This window comes from Phalaenopsis equestris, unplaced genomic scaffold, assembly GCF_001263595.1.
Source record: "Phalaenopsis equestris unplaced genomic scaffold, ASM126359v1 Scaffold000002, whole genome shotgun sequence".
In the NCBI taxonomy this organism is placed as follows: Eukaryota; Viridiplantae; Streptophyta; class Magnoliopsida; order Asparagales; family Orchidaceae; genus Phalaenopsis; species Phalaenopsis equestris.
The window spans coordinates 49,400,018-49,413,782 of NW_018164444.1; the positions used below are offsets into that span (position 1 = coordinate 49,400,018).

Genomic DNA, 13,765 nt, shown 5'->3' on the forward strand with positions numbered 1-13,765 from the left:
AAATTGGGTTCATAGCTTGGATTCAAGTATAGCTCCAAATTGATCTGAACCCATCCCAAATATGAAATGGGTCAAAAAGTTCAACTGAATCAGACTCATATTCATCTGACCAACTCATATTTAACATAAATTATAACAACTATTATAGTCAAATTTGAGTTAATCTCGGATCAATTTGTGGTTGATGGATCAATCTCACGCCAAATTTGATCGACTAATCAGCTTCAGATCATTTCGATTTAGCAGGTCAAATTGAACTCGATTTGAAAATTTTGAAAAATTAATAAGTTAGAATGGTGAACCCAAATACAAAAAAATTTTGGGGGCTGTGATCGAATTGACCCAAGTGGATCAATTTTTGGCACCTCCCTACCCTTTTAACCCGTTTCCTTCCCCTCCCCTTCGCTTCCCTTCCCTTCCCGCTCTCCCGTGCCTGAAACCCTCGCGCCACAGTACGACGGGAGCTAGGAAGGCATCGGGGGGATCGGCTGAGCCATCTCTGTACCCCTCCACTCCGCTCTTGCCAGAAACCACTGAGGAAGGTAAACCTCTTCTTTCTCCTCCTTCCTCCCACCCCACTACGTGCGCTTCAGCTCCTCTTAATCACGTACAGCCGCTCGAGAATAAATTTGCGTTTCAGCTAATGCTGGAAATCAGACTTGCGGATGCATAAATCAGTACTTTGTAGCAGAAATAATTTATGTGTTTGGATGTTTTAGTGAAAAAGATTAAAATTTTATGTGAATTTTAGTTGCATTTTTGACCCGTCGACAGAAAACTCCTCCCTTCCTTTTTAGGTGCCATACTTGTTGATATCCATAGGCAATTATGAGTTGTGCTTCCGCGTACCTCGGGAGCTGCATAAGGTTGCCGGATTGTAGACGTACAAATTTCAAGATTTATCTCCGAAGTAGCTTCAAAATTTCAGTTTCTGTTTCCAAGTTCCACGGTTCTCTTTGGTCCTCCAGTGTTGATGCGCCGGGCCGGTTCTCTGGTTTTCAATTTATACCACAGAGTTCCAAGAACTCCTATACTGGGTTGGATCAAAATAACCTTTCAGGCAACGGTAACAATGACGCTTATGGTGAGAAATCATTACACTCAGGCTCTCTTCCTCTATCAGCATTCACCCTTCTCTCTCGCTTCACATTCCCACTATGATTTTTCAGAGTTAAAAATCTCTTTTTGCAGTTATTTATCAGAATGTTCATGTCATTCTACGCAGCTAGAACTGAAATACAAGATAATCTGAGTGTAGCTTGGAAATAGTTTCTTAAGTTACTATCATAAAGTTTTAACTACACAATTACTGCCACTTCTAACATTTAGCACCCACAAAAACAAATAATTGTGTTTAACATGTTTTTTACCAATTAGTTTTGATGTTAATTTTGGAGATGAATAAATAGACTTGTTTCTTCATCTGCTTCCTACACACATTTAATTAGATGCAAGGAATGTATAAAATCTCTTAAGAGGTTAGTTTCATGTAACAGACAATTGGAAGCTTTTTTATTTTGATTTTTTTTTTTTTTGAAAACTATTACTGTACAGCAATTTTTCAGCTCAAAGGCATAAATTTTTTGGTATTATTGAAACTATTAGTAAGTTGCTTAGGTGTCCAAGGGATTATTGCAATTTATGTTTTCCTTGCCTTGCATCCTTGAGATGTAAAGCACATTTTATAATTTTTTAAAATCAAATTTATGAGTGAATTCTTAAAATTATCACCCACGACCATGCCAAATCTCTCTTAACAAGTATCAGTTATAGATATTGCTTCCATAATTGTTATGAACAAGCGATTAAAACTTTGATACATGATTGATTGCATAATTCCGAGTCTTACTATTTTGTAATCTATCCCGTTTTTCTTCTCTATGTTCTTCTATCTCATTAGCAACAAGTAATCACCAGTAAATGATATCCAATGCAATATTCCCATTTTTGCATACTACTACTATTACATTCTAGCTTCTATGGGAGTATGTGACAAGCCATGTTTCTTATTGTAGAAGAAAGGGTGGTGGCACTAGTTATTGGAGGAGGTGGAAGGGAACATGCACTGTGCTATTCTTTACAACGTTCCCCCTCTTGTGCTAAAGTCTTTTGCGCTCCTGGAAATTCTGGAATTGCTCACTCTGGGGATGCAACTTGTATACCAGACTTGGATATATCTGATAGTGCTAATGTTATATCTTTTTGTCGATTATGGGGCGTAGGGTTGGTGGTAATTGGTCCTGAAGGCCCTCTTGTTGCTGGTCTCGCGAATGATCTTGTTAAGTCGGGGATTCCCACGTTCGGGCCATCATCAGAGGCTGCATTGTTGGAGGGTTCTAAGGATTTCATGAAAAAGTTGTGTGATAAATATGGCATTCCCACTGCAAAAGTGAGTTTATACATTTTGACATTCAAGCTATATGTGTATTACTTTAACATTTGCATTGTGTTTTGTTGCTGTTCGATTCTGAAAGCTTGATTAAGAATTAGCTTTTAAAAGTGAAAAAAAAAAGCACAGAATTAAAAGCTTTATGGGCATTTATTCTTTTAATCCTTAATGTCATTAGAAAATTCATTTGATTGGGTATATGTTTCAATGCATGTTGGATCAAAAAAAAAAAATAAAAGTTAATTTCACAATCATTCAAGCTCTCATTTCAACAACTTTACGGTCAAACTAAAAATCTCGTTAATACGAACCCAATGATATTGAAAGCGATTTGATTTGAGCCCAAATGAACTTGAATCAAGAACTTCAATTATGATTGAAAGCTTTGAAATATTAATTGAATGATCAAATAATCATCAAATTTGACATGTTTGCAGTAAGATTGAGCATATTGACAAGAGGAATCCAATGAGTCAAAGATTACTCAATTATGAGGTCATTAATTTGAGTTTTAAATACTAAAAGAATTATCTATGATCAAAGGAATAGAAGCCGATTGTTCAATATAATGTTTTAGGATTTTCGCTAAATTTATTAAAATGACCCTCTTAAAACTCTATAATAGTACCACATTTTCAACATTGAGATTTTTTTCCAGGTTCGTCAAATTTTAAGAGTAGATCCCCCGTTATTCCGAGAAATATTTCTTGAAGGTCTTCGTCCCGTGCTTTTCTACTAATCTTTAATGTGAGATCTAATTTGGTTCTATGTTTATCTCTTATTCGCTATGTAAAAGCACAAATTAGGATTGATGAGGCCATCGTCACACATTGAAAGTAATTTGAGCAATCTTTTGACAAACATAAAAATACCCTTGAAGGTGTTACACAAATCTACCAACAAAAAAAAAACATGAACAAATACATTTTTCTCACCAAAGTCAATGTGCTAACTAATTATACTTAATTAAACACATCCATGCTTAATATTCTGATGGAGATTTAAAATTATGAACATCTCAAGTGGCTAAGACCTCTAAAAGAATCCTAATGGAGAGATTGATCCAAATATTGTCACTTTCATCATGCAAAAGGGACTCAACAAAAAGATGTAGTCATTTACAAAAAATGTAATGTTTGATGCACCAAGGTCACCTAGATCATTTCTTACAAGAACAAGATAGAGGATATTAGAAGAGTCATATTAAAGAAATTATCGAAGTTATTGATCAAGGACTGTGGTTACAACTTATTTTTTCTTCTGAGCAGATTATATACTCTTACATGAAAGGGGAAAAAACTAAAAGCTGAGTTCACACCGTTGAAGAAAATTTGAAAGCAATAATCATTGGCAATCATCATCAACCGCCATTAGTGGTTGTTATAGCCTTGGAATTATTCCCAATATGTTGCTATTTAATCTTTGCAACTTAATCAATTTATATAATGCCATATTCCCTACCTAGAGAGAAGAATGAAATTCTATAATTTGAAATATATAATTGATTGTTTTGAATGAGCTAGACTCCGCAAGTTTTTTTTTTCTTATTTCTTGGTTTTCCGCATAAAATCTTTGATTTTTCCTCATTCAACACTTTTCATCTTCTGTGCGTGTTAGATCTTCATGTTAAGCTATGATGTATAAATTTTACTTCAATTTCAAAAATTTTCTAGCACACAATTATCCTAAAAGATTACTAAAGGCTTGTTGCAATTAAAAATTTAATTTTTATTTCTTAATTTATATTCTTTATTCCAGCACCATCTCTATATTTTTTCTTCAGTCAGAGGTCAATAACATTCTTTTTATTTAATTTGTATAAGCTTGGCATTTGCATTATATTTTCTTCTACTCGTAGATGGCATTAGTGACTTTCTCTCGGGAGTTGGAAAACTAAAAGAATCAAAAGAAGTTTCATTTTCATTTATTTTCTCTTCATCTTCAACTCACTTTCCTCTATGGTTCCACAAATCTCTAATTTATGCAGTATCAAACTTTTACCGACCCTTCTGAGGCAAAGCAATACGTCAAAAAACAAGGAGCTCCTATTGTAATCAAGGCAGATGGATTGGCTGCAGGGAAGGGAGTCATTGTTGCCATGACTTTAGAAGAGGCATTTGAGGCTGTTGACTTGATGTTAGTGAAAGATATTTTTGGCTCCGCTGGTTCTCGAGTCATAATCGAGGAATATCTAGAGGGCGAAGAGGCTTCATTCTTCGCTATTGTGGATGGTGAAAATGCTCTGCCTCTTGAGTCAGCTCAGGATCATAAAAGAGTTGGTGATGGTGATACAGGTCCAAATACAGGAGGCATGGGGGCATATTCCCCTGCTCCCTTGCTGACAAAAGAGCTTCAGGCTTTGGTCATGGAATCAATAATCTCTCCTACAGTAAATGGAATGGCTGCTGATGGCTGCAAATTTGTTGGTGTGTTGTATGCAGGTCTTATGATAGAGAAAAAATCAGGGCTGCCTAAACTGATCGAGTATAATGTGAGATTTGGAGATCCAGAATGCCAGGTTGGTGTTGTGTATTTTTATAGTATCGTTGCATTGATTTTTTTAATGCCTTAGTTTTTTTTGTCTATTTACATTTAGAAGAAATTCATTTAAGATCTTTAAGTCCTTTTGTTTACGTATTACTTCTATATATTTTAAGTAATGCCTATTGGTGTATATTTGGGTAAGGATTTTTTTTTTTTAATTTTCATATTATCCTTTTATTTCTCCACAGCCTTTGGGAGGTGATTCTGGCTCATTTCCCACTCGAATGGGAAGTGAGCAACACTTTCTTATGTTTGTTCATTGTGGCAGTATTTTACCACTCCAAATGTGTTAGTCGTGCATCTCCTATTGAATCGGATTGGGCCGAAGCCACTTCCTTTTTTATGTTCAGTATAGCTCTAAGGTCCTCTTGGTTTTGTTGAACTTGTCTAGATGTGCCAATATGCCCATTTCAAACCAATTTCTGACCTAGATTCTATGGTTGTACTTGACTATAAGGCAAATGTCTATAATTTGGACATTTTCATTGCCTAATTCATATTTTCGAAGATTTTTATTCGAATGTCTTCTAACAAAGAGATATCTTTTTGGTTATTTGTTACAGAAGCACCTGTGGGCAATTTAGTCTTTTATTATTTATTATTGTTTGGTATAATCAGGGCTTTAATATGTTAGGGTTAGGTGATGCTATTAGATTGTTATCTTGAGCCTTAGGAGTTAGGGTTTGGGAGAGATCTATCTACCTCTCGAATTGTAGATAATCCATTATATCTTATTTGTTTGCTTGGAGATTAATCAAATTGCCCTATTTTCTGTACAAAATATACAAATATGAGGGCAATTGATACATTTCCCAAAAAAAATTTGGTTTAGAATCTATTTTGATAGTTTGATCAAGAAAGTCAAGACGCATCCTCAGCACTTCACCATGTCCTTATGCAATGCTTGTCCCCTAGCTTTTACACAATTGGTTCATTTCAAAGTTCATGATGACCTATCCATCAAATTCTTAGGATCCAAAATTGATCTGAAAACCTCTCATACAAATGTGATGGTCCAATATAAATCTCTAGTAACATTAACATTAGAACTTGAAACCTTCATCAATTCATCCATTATCCTAGAGGGCCATGATGGGCCGGTGCGCATCTTGATGATGATGTGGCCTATTTTTCACCCTTGTTTGTTTAGCCATCGTATCCTCGGTTGTGGGGCATTTTGTTCTAGCATAGATCGCGAAGGTGAGGAAACACATTTATCCATCACAACCCTTTCTAAAAGCACTAGAGTTCCATTAATTAAGTACATGCTTTTTACTAATATATTACTTATAATGGACGAATGCGATGTTGAAATATATAGATAAAACTAAACCTCTTTATATATTACATGATCTCTCATAACCTTGATAAATGTTAATATATATGAAAATTGACTTTATATATCTCTCTATCTATTTATACATATACATACATACATACATATATAAATGTGTGTGTGTGTGTGTCGTGTTCCCTGCTGTCAGTTCTAAGTCTTCTGGTGTCGGGGGTTTGAATCCGCAAGTGTGCGGTGAAGTTGAATATTTTTAGACATATGAGGTTTGTTGGGGGCTCGTAACATAGCCTCCAGCCAACTTTTTAATATATATATAATATTTATACCTCCCAATCTCTCACATCACATCTAAATGCAGCCTTTCTGGGTCCAGGTAAATACATAATAATTGAGTGGTATCTATGTAAATCTACCTTTCTTTTCGACATTTAACTGATACGAATATCCTGTAACATTTTGTGAGTCCAGGTTCTAATGATGAGACTGGAATCAGATTTAGCACAATTGTTACTCGCCGCCTGCAGAGGAGAGCTGATCAATGTTTCATTGAATTGGTCATCAGAAACAGCAATGGTGGTTGTAATGGCAAGCGAAGGTTATCCGGGGGATTACAAGAAGGGGACAATCATCAGAAATCTCGAAGAAGCGGAGCGAGTTTCTTCCATGGTGAAGGTGTTTCACGCCGGAACGGCGCTCGACTCAGATGGCAATTTCGTTGCAGCTGGCGGCCGCGTGCTCGGCATCACTGCCAAGGGGATGAATATCGAGGAAGCGAGGCGAAGAGCTTACGATGCAGTGGAAGTGATTGATTGGCCTCAAGGATTCTTCAGAAGAGATATTGGCTGGAGGGCGCTGCCTCGCTTGGTAAACTATATTTGAACTATTTTTTTTTTCTTTAAATTACTAATAATAGTGGAAATAATTGATATTTGTGGGTGAAGTAGGCTTAATATTGGTCCATTTTAGTGAAAACATTAAGGACTTAGGCATTAAATATGTTAGGGGCCTTTACATGCATATACCACCCAATTCCTATGTATTTACATATCTAACAGCTAAAAATTGCTTTTTTTTTACATCTATAGTACCTAAATCTTTCATGTGACATAAGAAATTATACTATTTTAACTTTCAAAAGTGAAATACACCCTTTCATGAATAGGTATGGTGGTATGCATGTAAAAATTAAAGTTTAGGTGTTAGATATATAAATACATAAGAATTGGAAAAAAATATTACATCAGGACTCCGCACGTAGAATTACGTGCAGAATCTAATGAAATCACGTCACAGGGGAATATTCTCAGCAACACATGTAACACTATGGAATATTTTCTCATGTTATTCAGGTGTTATTGTATGTTATTCATGTGTTATTGTGTTCTGGGAATACTTCAGGTGTTATAATAACACAATAACACATCAACACAATAACACATCACACATCAATAACGTTTGAATAACACACAATAACACCTGAATAACACGGGAGGAATATTCTCTTGTGTTACCGGGCCAGTTTTTTTTTTTTCACCCTTCACGTGTGTGGAGATTTCATCTACGTGCGGAGTCCTGATGTAATATTTTTTCTAAGAATTGAGTGGTATGTATTTAAAACTTCTAATATCTTGTTGTGTTAATATGATTTAGAAAGTTGATGTTCTTAATTTATCCCAGTTGTGTTGGTTTTATGAATTCTCATTTTGAAATATTTTATTTTAATTTTACATTGATTTTAAAACATTTTTTTTAATGAACAAATTTTAATCATTTTATTGTTTTATCTTCTCATTTTATTCTTAATTATTCTACGCTATTTTTTTAGCCGCAATTTCAAATATTTCATTTTACAGTAATTATTGTTAATTTGCAGGTGTCTTCGGAATCAGTCAGGAACAAGGCAGAATAATTGTGTTTATTTACTCAAATATGAAATGAGTTTTCATGTTTATTCAGTCAAGCGATAACTCCTCTGATTAGATTAACTGAACATGAAGACTCTGGTTGGAGTTTTGGGTTTAGAAATTAAGGGGCTGTTGGATTAGTGGATTTTGATTGCAATGTACTTTGAATAATTAAAAGTTCTTGTATGATTCATAAAATAAAGTGTATTTTAAATATTTATGAGTTATTTTGCTGTCAGTAAATGAGATAAAAGTGTATTTGTTTTTCTATTTATTAGTTATATTTCACATAATTTTTATAAACTTACATGAAAATTCATTATTGTTGGAATTTGAGAATTTGAGTTGTTGATGAACGTTTTTTTAATATGAACTGAGGCTGGAGCCACAAGCAGGACATTTGAATGATCCATGCTGGAAGATGGAGCTATTATAATTAGGGAACACGAGTTGAGGTGGGCTCAAGCTCTTGTTCAGCTTGTTAAAAAATAGTATTATTCGTGTTCGGCTCATTTATATTTTGAACACTAAAAATTTGTGTGAGAGCCGAACATAAGCTATTCACGAATAAATAGTCATTTTGACAATTATAATCACTCATGCAATTGTTAGGGGTGAAAACGAGCCGAGGCTTGGCTTGTTAAAAACTATCATTATTCGTGATTGGATCGTTTATGTATCGAGCTCAAAAAATATGTTTGTGTTTGTCTTGTTTGCTTATAGGACTGAACATGAACTGTTCACGAATAATGAACCAATTTGATTGTGTTCAGCGAACGAACAATACATTGTGTTCAGTTCGTTTATATACCGAGCACCAAAAAAATTTATTTGTATTCAACTCATTTGCTTAGCGAATGAATCAAATATGAGTTATTTAACGAATCGAACATGAGCTGTTCATGAATAGCCTCTTGGACAATCCTAATTATAATCATATGATAAATTCATAATTGATAAAATGAGGGAAATTTACTTGCATATTACGCAGCTCTTATATATTTTTATTTATATGTTTAACGTCTAAATTTGATATTTATATTTATTAATATTTTATTGTCATAAATTTATGCATAAAAAGATATATATTACTCTCAAAAAGATAAAGAAGATGACATTTTCAATATAATGTTGTAAATATAAATGTTTTGATTTTATAAAAATATTGAGGCATTTTCAATGATTATAGAAAATAAAGAAAAAAATACCATGACGAAATATGAATAATAAAATTATTGAAGCATTTTTAAGTTGAATATAACATATCATTAATTAAAGTACAATGCAGCATGAATATACTTTCTTAATGAATCAGTGTCATGCAAACCACCTGAACTTAATGGTTGAGAGATTTAGCTTTCAATCAATCAAAGCCCTGAACATAGCCGGAAAGATATGTTGATAGCGTACAGCCAGCTCCAGTATTCCAGTTGTGTTAACCTGCAATAGGCCAAATAATCATAAATGCGATAAAAAAAAAGTTCCAACGACAAAAATGAAATGGCTATGTTTGCTACCGAAGGTCTATTTCTGAAGCAATTAGATGTGAAGACAGTCTTTCTTCATGGAGACCTTGAAGAAGACATCTACATGCGCCAACCTGAAGAGCTCATGGTACCAGAAAATGAAGATTCAGTTTGAAAACTGAAAAAGAGTTTATATGGTCTAAAACAAGCTCTCAGACAGTGACACAAGAAGTTTGATAATTTCATGCAAAATGCTGGGTACACCAGATGTCAGATAAATCACTGTTATGTCAGGTAATTTGACGATTCTTATATCATCATATTGTTGTATGTGGATGATATGCTTATTGCAAGGGCTAGCATTTATGAGATCAATAATATGAAGAAATAGATGTCAGAGCACTTTTCAATGAAGGATTTGGGAGAGGCAAAGTAAATCATTGGCATGATGATTGTTAGAGACCAAGTCAGAGGCACGTTGAGGCTTTCACAGGCTGAATATGTGAAAAAGGTGCTTAGCAGGTTCAATATGGACAAAGCTAAGCCAGTTCACACACCTTTGGGCAATCACTTCAAACTCAGCAAAAATCAGTTACCCAAGTCAGAAGAGGGATAAGACTACATTAGTAAGGTTCCTTACGCTTCAACTATTGGTTCACTTATATATGTTATGGTTTGCACCAGACCGGATATTGCCAATGCAGTAGAGTTGTGAACAGATACATGAGTAATTTAGGGAAGAAACATTGGGAAGCTGTAAAGTGGATCCTGAGGTACCTAGGAGGAACTTCCGAAACCTGCTTGTGTTTCTCAGGAAAGAGCCTAGACGTACAAGGCTATGTTAATACAGATTTAACTGGAGACATTGACAGTAGAAAGAGTGCTACATGTTATGTTTGTACTCTTGGTGGTACTGCAGTGTCATGGGACTCAAATCTACAGAAGACAATTTCTCTGTCTACTACAGAAGCTGAGTATGTTGTCGTGTCAGAGGTTGCTAAAGGGATGATATGACTACAAAGATTCCCGAAAGAATTGGGTAAGGAGGCTCAGAAAGACACTCTCCACAGTGATAGTCAGAGCGTTTTATTCCTTGCTAGGAATCCAGTTTTTCAATCCAGGACCAAGCACATTCATATCAGGTATCACTTCATTTGATCCTTGTTGAACAACGAACAGCTGTTACTTAAGAAAATTTGTGGAAGCAAGAACCCTGCTGATATGTTGACTAAGGGGGTTACTATTGAGAAACTAAAGTTGTGCTCGATTTCAGTTAGTCTTCTAGCGTGAACATAAAGACTTTGAGTTGCAGAGGTAGAGGATATCATGTTTGAGGAAAAGGGGTTGATACAGCCAACAAATGATGCAGCTAGCAGGTGATGCAGTCAGCGTCTCAATCTCCAAGTGGGAGAATTATTAGATATGGAGCTTGTTCCTTCTTCCCTTATCCGCAAAGTGCCTCACGCGTCCCGCGCTCATCTCCGCGTCGCGCCTCAAGCAACGCTCCTCTCCGCGTCGCGCCTCACGCGGACTGCGTCGCACGCGGAACCGCGGGAAACTTCTTGCGTGAAGCTTCCCGCCTCCCTGGTTGCTGAAACAATAATTTCTGCTTCTTATAAATAGGCAGAAATTAGACCCGAGAGTATCATCCCAAAACCACCTCCTTTCTGTAGCAATTAAGATCTTTAATTTTTCCTTTCTTTTTCACCTGGAGGTAGAGAGAGAAGGAGAGAAAGGAGGAGAGAAGAGGTGGAGAGAGAAAGAGAAAATATAGATTTCTTGTAAACATCAAAATGCTCGACGGTGTGATTCCTCGAAGTAATAAGATCCTCTGCAGCTCCGTGGACGTAGGCAAATTGTCGAACTAAGTAAATCTGTGTCTATTCTTTTTGTGTAAATTTTTCGTTACATTTTTCGCTTTATTGTCGTTATTTTTCACAACATTTAGTGTGCTTTATTACATCGTTTTTGCGGTGCATCATTACACAGTCTTCGGGGTGCATTGTTACACAATCTTCATATTACATCATAAGATTTATCAATGTCATTGAGCAGGGAGCAGTCAATGGTGGTTGACGGCAATCGGTGAGAGAGTGGTCTAAGATGGTTGGCAATCGCAGAAACAATAAATTTCATCAGATCTTGAGTCCATAACTTCACTGGAATTCAACTCCTCCTAGTCCAGCTCTAGCTCCAAGTCTGCCTTTCCGTCCTCGGTCTCAGTCTTCCTTTTATGAAAGGGGTATGACTATTTATAGAGTCCAAGATGCCTCTCCTATAAATAAGAAAGCAGACAACCCAGAGATATTGCCATGATCGGACGAAGATTTGTAGACATTTAAGTTCCTTAACAATGTCAGAATTGAGTAATCTTGAACTCGTTAGATTAGTCTCATCGACATAAGCTCGTCAAATTTGGAATTCATATGACCTTCCAATTAGCCACCCAAAGCTTCCAAAAAAAATTTTAATGCCTTGATTTGGGCTTGATCTAACTCGAATTGAACCAATTTTGGTGTCATTATTTTTATCTCATTATCCAGTCAACTTGACTGGAAGGTTGCTGAAACTGAAAATCTAGATGATTTTTAATTTGAGTTTGAATATTTTTGCTCAAAAAATATTCCGAGATTCACGCTAATTGCATTGATATTTGTGCCAAATGACAAAATTTGTTGATTGTATCAAAAACAATAATTGAAAAAGAAATTAGTAGATAAATGAATGAATGGTATGCTATCTTATAGAGATACTTACAGTTCTCTCATAGGAGCAAAGTTTTCAGTGGACCAAATCTGTGATTAGTTTCAAGACAATTATTGATACTATCCGGCTGTATTGTGGATGGTAGAATTGCACTATCCATTAGAAGGGTTGAAACATTTAGCAGAGTTTAAAGTTCACCAGACAAAATAAGGAATGAGAGTCATATCTATCTTTTCCCGTGCATCAGTTTATAGTTTTTCTAAACAAATTTATTCCTCTTTCTTCTTTATTATCTCTACCTCCTCTAAGGGTTATACAGTTTGGGATACTTGTTTTCTATAGGAGTCAAAGGGAAGATCTTCATTATAACCTCTTGCCTAAGCCCAATGATTCTAATCTTCATCCGTAATAGGACATGAGATATCTGCTTAAACATAATTTTAGGATAAATTAAGCATCAAAAGTTTAATTATTGAATATAACTAAGTAGAAAATGTTAAATTTGTGATTTGAATTTTGTGAATTCTACTCATTTCATAAGGAAACTGTGAGCAAATAAATTGAAGACTTGGAAGAAAACTTTGGACATACGGTTTGAAGTCCTCCATCATTTGATTAATCTTATAATAATCTTTAGATTGCAATTCATGTGCTCTTGTTTATTGGCTTCCTCATGAATATTTTTCTTACAGGGATCTTGCAAAGTATATTAATACCTCCTTTTATTTAATTTTCCCCTGAGTTTAACTTTATGTTAACCAAAACTCTTAACCTGTAATTTCAATGTCTTCCTCCGCCAATGGTTTTTCCCATCTCGAGTTTTTCAAATCAAATTTATGTTCCTTCTTTTATTTAATGCATTATTTGAGGTAGTATTAAAAATATGACTAGTATGCATGCATGTAAAATATGAAGGCTTTGGTGTTAGATATGTAAATGCATAAAAATTGTGTAATATTTATGTATGTAGAATGTAGGTAAATACCCCCGCAAAATCCTTCAACCCTTGTACCTAATTGATCAATGTTCATAAGACCACCACGAAAAACAAAAAACGAGAACCAGTTTTGAATGTTATGGTCAAGAACCAGCTTATCCTAACTATACAAAAATTAGGCATGAGCTAAGCTAAAGCTGACTACAAACATTGCATGAGGCTTTATGCATAATCTTAGGGCTTGTTTGGGATGTCTTTCATTTTTTTTTTTTTTTTTTTTTTTTTGCTTTTATTTAATAAGTTAGTTAAAGTACCAAAATACTACTTTTGACATGGGGCCATTTTATTCTCAGAGTTTATAGAAGTGTCAAAATAGTCCTCAACTATTTTGAAATTAAGCTCTACTAGTCCCTCCACGAGAACTATTTTAAACTCAATTTAAAGACTTAGGAGACTATTTTGGCAATTTATTCTTTTAAAAATATATTTGTTTAGTTAACTTTTTACATGTTTTTATTTTTTATT

General features: G+C 34.9%; 1 protein-coding gene and 1 long non-coding RNA gene across 3 annotated transcripts; one reads left to right on the plus strand and one right to left on the minus strand.

The window, feature by feature from the left end:
- Window positions 1-459: 459 nt before the first annotated feature.
- On the plus strand, window positions 460-8,362 carry LOC110039314 (phosphoribosylamine--glycine ligase). Of its 2 annotated transcripts, none has more exons than XM_020744336.1 (6): window positions 460-542; window positions 798-1,084; window positions 2,016-2,389; window positions 4,377-4,907; window positions 6,696-7,091; window positions 8,101-8,362. In XM_020744336.1, exons 2-6 carry the CDS (start codon window positions 829-831, stop codon window positions 8,134-8,136), a joined length of 1,593 nt encoding a protein of 530 aa, XP_020599995.1. In that variant the 5' UTR covers window positions 460-542; window positions 798-828; the 3' UTR covers window positions 8,137-8,362. The 2 variants fall into 2 exon arrangements, with proteins under 2 accessions (XP_020599995.1, XP_020599996.1); XM_020744337.1 differs by having other exon boundaries at window positions 464-542; window positions 775-1,084.
- A 989-nt stretch (window positions 8,363-9,351) lies between these two features.
- LOC110019784 lies at window positions 9,352-9,714 on the minus strand. The gene is made up of 2 exons (XR_002293483.1): window positions 9,649-9,714; window positions 9,352-9,571 (listed from the first exon to the last, which is right to left on the minus strand). It is a non-coding gene; the product is annotated as an uncharacterized LOC110019784 (long non-coding RNA).
- Window positions 9,715-13,765: the final 4,051 nt, after the last annotated feature.